Source organism: Aulonocara stuartgranti (assembly GCF_965226115.1).
Source record: "Aulonocara stuartgranti genome assembly, chromosome: 13".
In the NCBI taxonomy this organism is placed as follows: domain Eukaryota; kingdom Metazoa; phylum Chordata; class Actinopteri; order Cichliformes; family Cichlidae; genus Aulonocara; species Aulonocara stuartgranti.
In genome coordinates, this window is record NC_138949.1 from 17,022,886 (window position 1) to 17,037,900 (window position 15,015).

The 15,015-nt window shown below is 39.4% G+C and overlaps 1 protein-coding gene across 3 annotated transcripts in view; it reads right to left on the reverse strand.

The window, feature by feature from the left end:
* wdfy4 (WDFY family member 4) overlaps positions 1-15,015 on the reverse strand; it is a 38,570-nt gene that overhangs the window by 21,861 nt on the left and 1,694 nt on the right. The window contains exons 3-34 of one of the 3 annotated variants that reach the window (XM_082556465.1): positions 14,161-14,412; positions 12,790-12,901; positions 11,979-12,103; positions 11,751-11,879; positions 11,419-11,608; positions 10,686-10,875; positions 10,171-10,331; positions 8,799-9,031; positions 8,546-8,685; positions 7,991-8,121; positions 7,595-7,696; positions 7,281-7,471; positions 5,631-6,358; positions 5,352-5,442; positions 5,037-5,251; positions 4,840-4,943; positions 4,516-4,708; positions 4,143-4,219; positions 3,845-4,063; positions 3,521-3,705; positions 3,200-3,431; positions 2,682-2,833; positions 2,495-2,606; positions 2,205-2,395; positions 1,949-2,101; positions 1,792-1,865; positions 1,285-1,443; positions 1,074-1,162; positions 880-976; positions 583-785; positions 240-406; positions 48-167 (exon numbers count right to left, since the gene is read on the reverse strand). In XM_082556465.1, the coding sequence (XP_082412591.1) occupies positions 48-167; positions 240-406; positions 583-785; positions 880-976; positions 1,074-1,162; positions 1,285-1,443; positions 1,792-1,865; positions 1,949-2,101; positions 2,205-2,395; positions 2,495-2,606; positions 2,682-2,833; positions 3,200-3,431; positions 3,521-3,705; positions 3,845-4,063; positions 4,143-4,219; positions 4,516-4,708; positions 4,840-4,943; positions 5,037-5,251; positions 5,352-5,442; positions 5,631-6,358; positions 7,281-7,471; positions 7,595-7,696; positions 7,991-8,121; positions 8,546-8,685; positions 8,799-9,031; positions 10,171-10,331; positions 10,686-10,875; positions 11,419-11,608; positions 11,751-11,879; positions 11,979-12,103; positions 12,790-12,901; positions 14,161-14,412 (5,517 nt within the window). Of the gene's footprint in view, positions 1-47; positions 168-239; positions 407-582; positions 786-879; positions 977-1,073; positions 1,163-1,284; positions 1,444-1,791; positions 1,866-1,948; positions 2,102-2,204; positions 2,396-2,494; positions 2,607-2,681; positions 2,834-3,199; positions 3,432-3,520; positions 3,706-3,844; positions 4,064-4,142; positions 4,220-4,515; positions 4,709-4,839; positions 4,944-5,036; positions 5,252-5,351; positions 5,446-5,630; positions 6,359-7,280; positions 7,472-7,594; positions 7,697-7,990; positions 8,122-8,545; positions 8,686-8,798; positions 9,032-10,170; positions 10,332-10,685; positions 10,876-11,418; positions 11,609-11,750; positions 11,880-11,978; positions 12,104-12,789; positions 12,902-14,160; positions 14,413-15,015 lie in introns of all 3 variants that reach the window. The other 2 variants (XM_082556466.1, XM_082556464.1) reach the window with 2 other exon arrangements.

The following is a 15,015-nucleotide window of genomic DNA, read 5'->3' on the forward strand; positions in this document are numbered from 1 at the left end:
GATCCATTTCTGGTGAAAAACTGAAGTGCTATGCTTATTTATATTACCTGAGTGACAACAACTTTGACCAATTCCACCATTATTAAACCAGCTTCAACACAGAGGGGCTGGGCAGGAGTCTCCACTTGGTTGTCAATAAGTGGCTGCAGGATATCATCCAAACAAACCTACAGTATATCATAAATTATGACCAAGACAGATTACTACATTTAAAAATAAATAAACAACAAATTACCCACATTTCCCTTTGCAGTGTGACTGGTCTTCTTCCCCTGGAGCAGAGCAGCCAGAGCTTCATACACGTGAGGTAGATGAGACTGTTTGATCAGCAACTCCCGCAGTACATCAAAACCAGAACACGTGGTACTGACGCACTCGTGAGACCAAGAATTGGCTTGAAGATTGTCTGGCAGCATGGCAAAAAATTACTGATATTAGTTGGTTTTAGGTGAAATACTTATATGTGTAAAATTAATAAGTAACGTTCTCTATAAAAACTGCTGTTTAGTGTGGTTGTATTAGTACTTAAAAGCAATCAAACTTCTAATTAAACAAGTAAATATAATGTTAAACTTTATGTACCCATGACAGCAAAGGGTTCTTCCATGCCCCCAATGAGTGTTCCTGGAAGAACTCCCTCTCTGAAGCTTCTCTGCTGGCTTGGACTTGACAGAAAGTGTGTGAGGAGAATGAGACCCAGTTTAAATGTGGAAGGATGAAGGTGTGGCTGAAGGAAGAACAGGAACCAATCACTGCCCAAGGCATCAAATACGACCTTCTGTTGACTAGCAGGGGGGAAAAAAATTTTCAAGGTTAAGCAAGAAAATGGATAAATTCTTTATGCTCAGAATTTGGATAGCTAAAAGGTAACAGACTCACTCTTTGTTTAAAAAGTTGTCTGGCTCAAGGATTTCGCAAAGCAAAAGCAGCATCTGGTTGCGGATCCAGATGAGGCTGGCTGGGCCGGTACTCTGAGCTGCAGCACAGGGGAGACAGGCCTGGCTCAGTACAAGTAACAACTTGAGTTAAACATGACACACTATGAGATACGGTTTTGGTTTTTTGTGCTGTACCTGGCACATCTTGTGAAACATCAGATATTTCACCGCTTTCAGGTGCATTACTGGAAGGAGGAAGAGTGTAGACCAGGAAAAGCCCAAGTCTAATCAAATAAAAGGAATCCAGAGAAAGTATGAGCCCTTACCAACCATAATGAGATAACATACTTTTTTAAAAATGTAACAAAAGGACAGTTGTTGTTGACAGTGCGTTCCCTGTCTATACCTGCTTATGTCAGTGGCGGTCAAGTAAACCTTAAGGAGAGATGTGATGACACGAGAAATAATCACAACCTTCTGAATGGTCACAGCAGGGTCACACAACTCAAATAGCAGCTTTGGTAACATGTCCACGCTGTGGATGACTGCTGCATTCCCGTTGTCACTGTTGAGGATACAGTGAAGGAAAGGCAAACAGTATTAATATCAATCGCAATCTGTTCCCACAGACAGAAAATCTAATACAGCAATCCACTCAAACATTCAGTCTTCTCTTCAGCCTCTGTCGCTGATTCTGTTGAACATTCCCTTGACTTTCTGTCATACAGTTCCAGGATATCGATGGGAAGCCGTTATAAATGTTGACAGAACAACCGATAAAGTCTGTCATCAATTCTGAACAAAAGCCTCTTTTGTGCCCCGTACCTTGTCAATCATCTGAGTTAATAATAAATTAGCTACTACATATGTAGACACTGTGGTCGGGTTACACGTTGATAACAGTGGAAATTACCCTGAGGAATTCAGGATTTCAGCAAAGTAGTTCAGAACTGAAAGATGCAGACTGTCTGGAGTATTCTGCCACACCTGAAAAACAGAGAGACATTAAGATTCTCACTAGCCTTCAAAAATAAAATAAAACAATAACAGGGTAAAATTTGGATACCCACATCTAGGTCACACAGCAGAGCTTGGAAAGCAGGTGTTTTCTGTAGGCAACCAGATCCATAGCCCGGCTCAAATGAATTTGTGAGATGCAGAACCAACTGAAAGGTTCGGTGGCTGACCAGACTGCTCTTCATCTTCAGCAGGAAAGCTAGCAGCTACAAGGACACACATAAAAAGAGATAACAACTGTAAACAGCAGATATTTATGTCTTTTAATGAATCAACTGTGCTACTCCAGCACATGAAGATCTCACAGACCTTGTATCCATTTATGCGGTTCATTTCCTGCTGCATGGCAGAGTTGGTCTCCAAAACAGAATGAAGGACTTTAACTGCTGCATACAAAGAGCTATCATCTGGTGCCATTGCAACCAGACTGAGAACAACAGCAGGTCCACCGACGTACAGAAAACCATTAGATGCAGAACTAGGGGTGAACGTACGCACACCTAGAAGGAAGTAGTCAAACGTAAAACAATAAATGAATAAATGAATAAATAAAGTGTCAGTAATAGGGAACAACAGTTTCAGGACAATATTTGAATTACCAAAATGTCCAACCAGCGCTGCTCCTATGGTACGAGCTGTACCACTCAGGTGTTGGCTGATGTTTTGAGCAAGGAACACAGGGGTGGACTGATCGCGACATGTTATCCCCATCTGCAATTAGACACATGGATTACTACAATCTATTAAAACAACAAACAATTAGTTTCAACAAAAGGCTCACCTTACCTCTTTAGCAATCAGCCTGCAATCCACCTCGTTGTAATCCTCTCTGATCTGAACAACAGTTGTTAATGTGGAAACTGCTGGGTTAATGCCAAATGAGATCCTCTCCTCAGGAACAAGTCTGAGAGGGAGAGAGTCATGATCTCGATCATGGCCTGGACACAAGCAGAGAGGTAAATACAGACCGGTGAAGTATATCAAGTCCAGCGAGTGAAGCTAAACAATGCACAATGGATGGATTCACATAATGGATCACAATAAACTGTCAAATTCTGTATATTAAGAAAAACTACTTGTGCAATTACATGCAACTGATGTAATAATTTAAAATAATCTACCATGATGTTTTTTTTGAATGAGAACTGTTATGACACTATTAAACTTGTACTTAATTGTAGGTTCACATGATGAAAACTCATGACAAAAGACAAAATCAGACTAAACCTAAAGTGCCCATTTAGGATGACTCACTAAAAGTGAACAAATTAGAGAAGTGTGAAGTTAGTGCAACGCTGACTCACTTGTGTTTCGCAAAGCCAGAAAATTGCCAAGGTATGCGGTGCCTTGTGTGTATATAGCACCCACTGCCTCAGAGCTCAAAGCCTCTTCGAAAAGGTAAGACGGACCCACTCGCCACACTACAGCAGCATATTCCTTCCAGAGAGGAGGTGTCCCCATTACTCCATATACATCAATCACAGCTGAGGGGTCCATGGAGACATGCTGACCAGGGAATGGCTGAATATACTTCATCTGACAGGAAATGGACACATGAATGAACACATGAATGCTACAGTAAGACTTTGAATCAGTGCAGCTCCTCTCTCCTCTCAGCAGCATACCTTTCCTGTCCCCACTGCTTTGCCATTGAAGTAGGCCGAGGTTACACAGCTCTTCTTCAAGTCTTTGGCCATGACCACAGCCAGATGGTGCCACTGACCTGGGACCAGCATACTGGAGCAACGGAACCTCAGCGACGTAGGCAAAGATGTGGGACTGCTTACTTCAGCTTCCGGCTCCATCATATCTGTTGAAAAACATGGAGGATAATGGTCTCTGTAGTTTAAACACCTCACTGCAAAAACACTGATGTTTTTAACTAAAAATTAATTAAAATTCAAAACAAATTCTGCTAAGTTCATACCAAGAACAAACAGTACTCTCACCTAGATATGTTAATGCTTCCTCCTCTGTAGATATTACCAGACAGCCGTCATAGGCTGAGAAGGAGATGGACAAACAGATGTACTGTTGTTCAGTGCGGGACATGTGGCGAACCACAGACAGTAAGCGGATTGGGTGGGAATCGCAGGCTGAACTGAACCTGTTGATCTGGAACCAGCAGGTAAATGAAAGACCAGCTGTAGGTGGAAAACTTCTGCAGTCTGAAATATGAGAGGGAACTGATTAAACAGTTATTCAGAATCATGCACAAATCTGCAATAATAAAGTATGGGGACTTGCCTCCTCCAATTCCACCTGTTGAGACTGAATCAGCAGTCACGCCTTTCACTGTGGCCAGAGAGGGGAGGAAAAGACAGCTACAAAGCAAAATGTTACATTACAAGTATTTAGCAAATGGCTGATTTATTTATTTATTTTAATTATAAGGTAATTTTATGTGCAACACTTACAGCACAATATTTTATTAACATAATGATTTAAAATTCTTATCTCTTTTCACTACTGTATTCTCACTATTTTTCCTTTCTTATCACTTGATGAAATCTGATACTGCAGCAAAAAACAACAAAAAAAACAAACAAAACCCCATCTAATCATCTACTCTATTTAATATTGCAAGAGTAGTCAGAAGCTCAGTGAAGCAAGAACTCACCCATATCCACTCTCACTCATGTCAAACTCCACAAAAGCAGGTGAGCAAGAGAGTCTGTGTGGTTTAAAGGTCCGCGGTGAAGTCATGGACACGAGACTGAGGATCTGGTGGACAGGGATTGCTGAACCAATGGAGTTTGTAGACCGCAACAAACTGAAGCTGCGCTTCAATGTCTTTACCCCTGTATTGTGACCTGGTTTAGACAACAAGCAAAATCTAATGTGTTTCATGTATTAAAACCAAAGCTAAATCTCAAGAGGATGAAATGAAATATTTATTGATTTAAAAAAAAAAAAAAAAAAAAAAAACCTGACACATGTGTACCATTTGATACAGGTCCGTTGGTTTCTGGGTTACATTCTGACTGTATTTGCTTGGCTGTTTTGTCTCCCAAACACATGAGAGGATCCCCCAAACACAGGAATTTTCTGAGGAGGGAAAGGTTATATAGACAATATTGTGGGTTCAGTACAAAAAAGAAATACTTTGAATATAAACTCCAGTTTATGTGCATAACTGACCTGAAGTCTGAAGGAGTGATGCACTGGGAAGAGAGCTTCTCCAAAATGCGTGTAACAGGTAGATGTAGTGGGTGGTTAGGAGTGAGCAACATGCTCTGACAGTGGGCCAGGAGGATGGAGACCAGCCCACCCTCACACATAATCTGACGGTTTCGCTCAGATTTGACCATTGCCTGGATGTGGTGTGCAAGTGAGAGTTGGACTTCCATTGAGAGCTGTGAAAGAGGAAAATAAATTTCTCTAATGCCGGGCCTCTTTGAGGATTAAAAAGTATGGCACATTAGAGATTGTAAAATGTCAGGTATGGAAAGGTACCTGTGGGTCCTCGTGAGTAAAAACCGATGGAAGGAGAGTCATAATAACTCTGATTGCTCCTGGGTGAAGAATAACAGGATCACAACTGAACCTACTATAAACCAGGCAACATAAAAATAAAAAAAGAGATTTAAAAAAAAAAAAAAAAAAAAAAAAAAAAAGGGGGGGGGAAAAGGGTCAATACTTGACATCACAGACAATTAGTACATTTATGTGTACAATTTAGATGTGAATGCATAAATTTATATTAAGAAAAACCCTCCAAAATGAAATATCCACCTGTACTGAGACTCCGTGCAAACTGAGGGACTCCTGGGCACCATGTTTCTGGAACTTCCCTGTTTGTCCTCCATGGACTGTGAGCCTGATCCCAAGTGGGCAGGAGGAGATCCTGAATAAACTCCTTCATGTGCTGCTGTTCCATTTGATTTTCTTTTATTGTCATCACATCCATCCTCTCGCTCTGGTCCCAAATTTAACTTCTGAGGAGAGTATGTTCCTGTGGCAAACTGGTCGAGAAAGGAGAGCAGCCTTATACATGTCTGAAGAGTGAGAGGCAGATTGGGCTGTGGTGTGGAGGGAGAGGCAGAAGCTACAGGGGATTCTGCCAAATCAACAAACTGGTAGAAGCTCTTTCCAGGAGCCTGGTTTTCTTCTCCAGTCCAGGGACAGGAGCACTTTTCACCAACCCACTTCTCTCTCCCAGAGCCTTCAGCATGGAAGCAGCCAAGCTGAAGTAGAGCCTCTGCCAGTTTTTCATAAAAGCCACCAGTCTCAAAATGATGGGCATTTGCAGTGTGAAGATGCACAACCACAGACAAAATGTGCAATGTGAGGAGGAGGTGGTCAACTAGTGGTTGATGCCCCAGTGACTTCCACACTTCTCCCTGCGGAGGGTTAGATAGGGCTCCTTCCATGTCCGTCACCAGAGACAACAGTCCAGTGAAGCCTCCTGCCCTCCTGAAGGCATCCCAACTGTTGGGGCTTTCCAAGACCTTCAACAAAGACTGAAATACCAAAGACAGAACTGAGACCATTTGAACAATCTGCATGTACACTAAAACACATTTTAGCTTAATAATACATTTACCCAGTAGATTCTGATCAAGCATTGACAGATAAAGCAATGTAATAGGCACTAAGCCTAAAATCTTGGCTTTTAAAAGATCTCCCCATTCAATTAAAACAGTGTCATAAAAAATAGATGAAACGTATAGATAAATCATAAATCATTTCTGGTAACTAGTTTTTGGAAGTGAACAAAATCCCATTAGCCTTTATCAAATTTAGAGAACTAATCCATCAGGTAGGTAATGTGTGAGACAGAACGCAGGGGGAAATGTGATTAACTGAAACTGGAGTAATCACAATGGCTCTCAACACTTGCTAGCCCAGGTCGCACCCAATCTGATTGCCACCTGCTATAACCATGTTAGCACAAAGAACAGACACACACATACACACATACCCACACTTCCAGAAAAAAAGCGTGCATGTGTGCACAAACAAGCACACGCGCTCACACACAAAGTACACATAATATCAGCAAGTAAGTGGTCTTCTTGCTGCCATCTATAAAAATGGACACATACAGTAGGTGTGTAACTTGGTTAAGTCTAATCAGATCTGTCCCATTCACTGATCTGATAGAGGTGGTAATCTTCTGAGTGCCACAGCACAAGGCTGCAGGTCTAATCAAATCGGTCCAGAGTTAACAGCTAAACGCATTTTAGCAAATCAATCTGCATTTGTCCATAATGGAATAAGAGTCCCACATGCTAAGAAAATAAATTCAGAAGCTTATTATGTTTTAAGTGTATTACTATTTGTTATGATGTGATATAGAGGCTACATGCACAGTTCAACTTAGATCACTGGATGTGTGTGTGTGTGTGAGGTTGTCTCTGATGGAGGGTCCATGTAAAGTACCTGCAAAAGGTCTTGCTTTAATCCAAGTTCCTGCTGTGTGGAGGAGCAGAGAGCTCCAATGGCTGTACTCATGAATTCCTCTGGGTTAATCTCAGCTAGCTGCTCCAAAATGCTCAAAGTGGACTCTCGATACTGATCAACATCCAAGAAGATCTTGATATAGGGAATCATACCAAGGTCTCGCACTGAAACTGGAATACATGTGCAAAACATTTAGCAAAAACAGTGTGCAGCTTCAAGACAAATGAAAGAAAGAAATATTTATTATGCCTGGTACACAAGTGACTGGATATGGAAAGTATGACTGCATGTACCTGTGTTTTTGATTGAACGCAGAGTAAGGGCTGACACAACTTGAAGCATGCAAGTAGTGAGCAGTTTCTCGCCTTCCTCGATACATGGCAGCTGCTGAGAATCTAAAGAGAAGGTGTGAACCGCAGGGCACATAGTCAGGATGAAAGATGCACTTTTCAGGTTACATTTGCCTGCTAGACCGAAGGTACATGGCCAAATACAAAGAAGCATACGAGTTTCATTTCACAATGACACACTTTGTATTCTTAAGTACTCTTTCATGGCCAAGTGTTCTGTTCATTCCCAAGTTTTTTGTAACGGCAGGCATTATGTCACACAAGCACCCTTTGTCTGCACTTAGTACTTGTACAACTAATTATATGACAAGTTGAGGAAACTGAAACAATCATTTATACCCATTTTAGGACAAGAGACTACTCCAGCCTTCCTCAGGATTTTAGCTCTCCTGCGGAGTTCTCCAAGCAGCAGCTCCAGCAGACCCAAGTCAGTTAGCGCCTCGGAAAGCATTGCACTGTGCATAGTCATCCTTCAAAAACAGAGATTTTATTTAAAGAAATTAAAAGAGCAGTACACATCATTTTTAATATTTAAAGACAGACATTTAAATGATCTGAATAACCCACCTTTTTTGCTTTTAAAGACAACTGTTTTTTGGCTGCATTCTTTTTTTAAAGTAATTTCACTAACAAGACCAAAAACAATATATATATTTTTTATTTTAGGATTTAAAAAAAAAAAAAAAAAAAATAATAATAATAATAATTAATAAATATATATATATATATATATATATATATATATATATATATATATATATATATATATATATATATATATATATATATATATATATATATATATATATATATATATACACACATACATACATACATACGAGCAAGCAGGAACGTACTGAAAAGATAAATATTTTAACAACTTGCACTGCTTACTTGTGAAAACTCTTAAGAGCCACCACTCCAAATTCTATCCCTGCCACCGCACCGGCCAGAGTCCCAGCCCAGCTCTGCTTCAACACATTCAACAGCGCACGCAAAGTCTCATGGGGGATGTAGTTCAATTTAAATATCACCTGTTTAAAATAAAAAATAAATAAATAAAAGATATTTAATCAGGCCCTGTATGCTTGTTGCATTGATGACAAAGGATGCATATGTATTTTACTGTCAATATCAGAAATCATACCATCTCTACAAGGGAAAAGAAGAGTTTCTGGACGGGAGCTGGTTTACGCCACACACAAGTAGCCAGCTGGGCCACTGACTGAACAGTCCACTCCAAGAGGAAGAAATTGGCTGGGTCTCTCTCCCATATTGTCTGTAAGGTTCGAAGAAGCTGGCAGGCAAGCAGAGAATCCTCAGAATGCATCAAGGAGGCCTGCAGCAAGTGGAAGGCACGAAGGTTCTTCACTGCCAAACCTGGAGACACGAGTATGGAAACTAAAATGTGTCCAAAGACTAGAACACTTCTCAAAATAAGATTTTTGCTTTTAGATCTGATCAGATTTGAGAAAATATGTTCTATATGAATGGGTAGGGAATGCACTCTTATACTACTTTATGACACAGAGTAATGTGAAACAATATCAGTTTGAGGTCAATTTAGCTAAAAGATGTTTTGAATTTAAAACCTGAATTATCCGTGCAAATTCCTGGCATCACAATGTGAATGTCATAGGAAAACAAAGACATAAACAACAGAGCACATGTTCAATCTCACAAACCTATTGAGTTATACAAGCAAAGATTTGATAGTGTCGCATGCATAAGTGCAAAAGAAAAGTAGCATGATCTACCTTGATAGAGTTTGTTTACTGTACTGTCAAAATATTAAGAGGAGGCCTTACATTTAGGTGCCAAAACACACTTGTGTTTGTCATGAATAAATAAAAGGCTGGTTAGTAATAGGATTCATTTTCTCGATTACACAAAATTGCATCAAAACCAAATAAGGTCAGCATAAAACAGTCCCTGGTCCCTCTGCTGGAAACAGATCTACTCCTTGATGTGATAGATGGGTGTTGAGTGCGTGTCTGTGTGTACGCTGGGATGATATGTATGTGTTTGTTATGGACACTATTTATGAGTGTTGATAGAGATGTGTGTGCATCCATGATAGATGACTGGTTGCTGTAGGCCAGTGGTGAATGGATGTGGGGCATCCTAACAGAGTTAGAGGGGAAGCCTCCACTTCATCATCCCAGACATAATCACCTCAGCTTCCTGTTAACCCGAGGGGCGTTGTGTGCTGCAGTGGGGGTAGCTGTATGGGGAGTCAGGATGTGTGGGAAATCATAGGAAGTGGGTAGTGTAGTTTGGGTGGGTTATATAAAGGCAAACGTGCAAAGGAGGGATGACCTGTGTGGTTCTTCTGGGAGGGAAATCTGATTCTGTCTTTGCTGAGCCATGCAACTGATATTAATTAGATGGTTTGGAATATGAAGCATCTCTTCCAAATACAGAGTTTATCCTCAAGGTACAATCAGCTCTTAAGTGATAATTAGTGACAGGTGTCCTGAGAATAACAATAGAGAGCTTATTATGAAGGCTTGGCCTACCTTTAGTGAGTGGAGGGTCAAATTTAAAGCCTGAAGGTTGGGGGTTGGTGACACAAAGAGCCACTTTCAGTTCAGTTTTTCCAAGAAGAGTGAAAGACCCAATGAGAGCCAGTAACTCCTCCACAGGCTGAAACTGCTCTAAGGACACGCCCTCCTCACAGCTAATGATTTTATAACAATAGGAGACAACAAAGATAAGAAATGATGAGTAGAAATAAATATTTAAAGATAAGCTCTTTACTAAAGATAAATAAAGCTTCCTCTGTGCTGGCCAACCAAATTGATTTTATATGAAACATTTCATTACTTGAAGTGGTTGTATCCTAATAAATTCCACTTAACTTTCACTAATGTGCATCTCCTTGCTTACAAAGACCAACAAAACAACAATACAATTCTTTTAACATATTTAATTGTCTTTAGATAAGTATGTCTGCTTAATATGTTTTTAATTGAGTATCATTAACTTCAGCTTCTGTTTCATTGTTTTTTGTGTCAGCGACCTTTATTCTCACCGTTTCAGGATATTCTCGAGGGCCTTGTAACCATTGTTTGTGTCAAACTCGATGAACAGGGCTGGACTGAGGTGATAGGTGTCTCTAATGAAGCTAAACACAGCCACAGCCACCTCAGCTAGCAGTGATCCTGAGACATCACCAGTGATGTGCAAGAGGTTCTGGATGCAGATGCGAACACAGTTCTTGCCTAATAAGAAAAGCAGTGTTCTTGGTTAGCGAATTGACAACAACATCCATTTGCATAAAAGTTTACAGTTGAATCAAACAATTTTTTTCAACCATACATCTTTATAGCAGTCTTGAATAGTGACTTAATAAAATGTTTTTCTTAGTGCAAAGTTCCACAAACTGCAGTAGAATGTTAATTCCACAGCAAAGTGGCACAGAGTCAATTGACCAAAATACCACATGGAAAAGTGTTGATAGCATCTTGGTATCCAAAATAAATTGAGTAAACCCATGTGCACTAGAACATTCGAATGAATTATTTGTGCTTATTAAGGCTTCATGTGACTTTCAGTACAACTCTGTTGAGATGTTAGATCATGTTTCTTGCTATAATTAATTCATTACTGCACAAATCACTTCCCACTCATGCTACTATGTATCCTGTTTTGACACAATATTTAAGAGTGCAATGAGGCCTATTACAAGTAAGAAGCAAATCAGTAAGAAGACTATACTTGCTACAAAAATGTTAATTACTGCAAATATTTGTGTTTTATCTTACCTAGTAAGCTGGGGACAGTGTTGCTTGTTGCTACAGCAGAGACTGCTTTGAGGATGCGGGAGGCTTGATACCTCCAGGTGGCACTGGTCTGATCCCATAATGACGTGAGACCAATAATAAGACACTGCAGTTCCTGAGTCTCTACCAGTATCTCCACGTTGACTGGCAGCCTACACAGCTGAAGAATAACCTAAAAGAGAAAGACGAGAGAAGTATGGTTTGTCAAAAATTGGGGAAAGAAGAAAATGTGAGTTTGCACAACAGAAAACCAAAAATCACAGAAACAAAAATAACCCATTGCCATCTAAAGGGAGAAGTCAGTTGTTACTAACCTGTGTTAATGTTTCCTGAAAGGTTTCTTCTATTTTGATGCTCTCCTTTTTAGATGGAAGGCACACTAGAAGGTACAGACATTTCATCAAAGCACCAGGGAGTTCTTGATTTATACATGACAGTATATCCTGAAAACAAACACATAATTAATTCACCTGATCAACTAAAAATATGGAGTAGCAACCCGACTGAAACTTTACTATGCTTTAAAACTGTTAATGACTCACTGAGCTGTCAGCTGTAAGCAGCAAGAGAGACTTTAACAGCAGCCATCCTAAACTTTCTTCCATTTCATGATTTGTGTCATTATCTGGCCTCTTGAAGAACTGCACCACCTTTTCACGGGCCTCCTCTGAGAGATTAAAAACAAACAAATTAAACAGATTTATTGTGACAATCTGAAGGCATTAATGCAACTCAAAAACAGTTAAATACGGCGGTTTTGCTCAATTTAGTTCTTTACCATGTGCTTAGCTGGCATAATTATAAATCCAAATTAACAAACAGATTTTTTTTAAGTTAGAAGTGTTTCAGTAAAGTATAACTAAATTGAATTTATTTAATACACAACAGTTTCTAGTAAACTCATTTAAAATGAAATGAAGGTTAAACTTGAGAAGAGGTAAATCACTAATAAGCTACTACAGGGACCATGCTGGCCTTTTTCTAAATTAAATCACGTGTCAAAAAGAAGAAGCATTTACTTCCTCAAATAACTTTCTCTTTCTTATCTAAAGAAATATACAGTTTCATAAACAACGGGCAACAGTTGGAACAGAGAGTAAGACGGGAGAGAGACAGAGAAATAGAAATATAAAACCAGAAAAGTGGTAACCTCTTTCTGTGTTTTCATAATTTTTTAGAACAGTCTGCATTACACTGTACTGTATGCTTTTGATTTTCAATATGCATCCCATTTACCAAGTGGCCAAAATAACTGACTGAAAAAAACAGCGACACCCAGAAATAGCAGAAGTAGGTGGAGGAAAGTCCCAAAGTCTTAATTTACTGTGCTATATTTACTGTAAGAAGCAGTACCTGCAGGTCTGTCTGCCAGTCTCTTGTGGACAATGCTGATGACAGTGTCAGCGGTGAGAGCTGCGAGCTCCTTGATGTCCAAACCTTCAAATCGGCCACCATCTTCACAGGCCTGGAATCGAAGAGGATAGAAACCATCACATGTATTTTGACTTATGTCGCCATGATGCCAGGTCTCTCTTGGAAATTAGATTTTTAATCTCAGTGAGATGTTTTACCTGGATAAATAAAAGACTAATAAAAGAAGAAGAAGAAGAAGAAGAAGAAGAAGAAGAAGAAGAAGCTGATTTTTGTAAATGTAGCCATGTACTAAGTTACATGTTGTGCACACCATTTCCCTCTCTATACAACAAAATACAGTCCCAATACCTCTCTGAAAACCTTTAAGTAAAAACTGAGAACAGAAATATTTATTTGGATTTGATGTACTATCAACATGTTTGATGTAACTAATTTAATTAATAAGAGTTCTCTCTGCGAATTACTTTGAAACTGAGTGTAAGAGTAAGTTAAAATGCAACTGATTTTTGCCTCTCAGTAGCCAATCTCGTCAGCTTGACATTAAGATAACTAATATTTTACTTAACTAAGTACTTGGCATTAAGTTAAGTAAAATATTACATTTAGACCGCTGTTTTATACTATAAATAATGAAAGGTACCACACACTATACAGTCTTCAGTTCCATGAGAAAATATCAGATTTTACTTAGTTTGCTAAAGATGGACTTATGAGGTTGTGAGGTTTTCACATACAACCACACACAGCCATCAGGTTCCGTGTGGTTGTATGGAGACTAATTATGTCTGCATTTGTAAGAGCACAGTGGTGAAACAGTGCATGCAAGTGTTACAAAAAACAGTAAGGGTTCCTCATAACTGGGATGCATCGAGAGAGGAAAAAACAGAAAAACCTCTTTCACCAGTTAATCAAAGTAAGGCATGAAGCCACCAATTTAAAGGAGTTTTTGTTTTTTTATTATTATCTAAAGATACAGGAACAACATACACAATAGTTCTGGAACCACTCAGTGATAAGATCACCTAAGGTTGAAACATCTGACTGTCATCTAATGTTGCTTTAAGTCTTCATTCCTGTGGTTTGAAGCATTTCCAGATGCCACACTGTCTCCAGCAATCTACTTACCCATTTCAAAGTTGATTATAAATTTGAACTTAGGCCCCACTGCAAACTGGAATGACATAATCTAATAAAGGCTCTCAAGAAGAAAATTTGTTCTGTGTTATACAATATTCAGAAATACATAACATGCTTGGTAGACTACTGAGGTGCAAGACATAATTCTGAAAACAATAAACAGAAGAACAATCCGTGGCAAGTATGCACTTATTTGCTTATAGTGGTCTATACCTGTATGTATAGAGGCAGGACTTTCCGCAGATGGTCCTTTCTTTGCTCCAGAGTAACAGCTCTGTGGTCAGGGGTACAGGCTGTTTGAATTCTCAGCTCCTGCAGTTGTTCTTTGAGCACTTGTGTGAGTTGAGGGTTGCTACAAGAGCCCTCCACTTTCTCTGACTTCAACTCCACAGAGACTGTTAACTCTCCCGAAGCACTCAGCTCTCCAGTTTCCTTATTGATCCTCTCCCCTCTAAAGGTTTGCTCCTGGAGGGGGTAAGAAAAAAAAATATATATGACAGTTCCATCTTTTTTCTTTTTAGATACAGCAAGGTTATATAATCTTCACAATATTATCTAATCACATTTTCTTCACTTGTGTCACTCAGTTTAATTTGTCCCAAGCTAAACCTTCTGCCGTCAACCCTGGTCACACTGTCTCAATTCAGAAATAGGCAGAAGGACAAACCACTGGCAGTCATGTGCCATTCTCATTTACTGATTACCATCTTTATGAAGGGTCTGCATTTTACAAAGGATGTCCAACTTTCAGTACTTTGAGAGCTACTGTGTGATACTTTTCACGCTTCACACGCACCATTGCTTTGTCAAAAAAATAAGACTGATCTTTTGCTAAGAATAGGCCGGTAGTGTAGTGTTAAATGACCAGCACCAGTTATCGCTCGTGTGAAAATGACACAATAAGCACTCCTAAGTCAATTCAATACAACTGCACTTCCAAAATCAAAAGCTTGTTATCCTTATAATAGGACAACATTGTTGGGAGTAAGTGACTCTGAATAAGCCCTTTATTTAAATACTGCGAGGCAATGTGTTTCACTTCTGCTTAACAGCATATCAGGAGGTGAG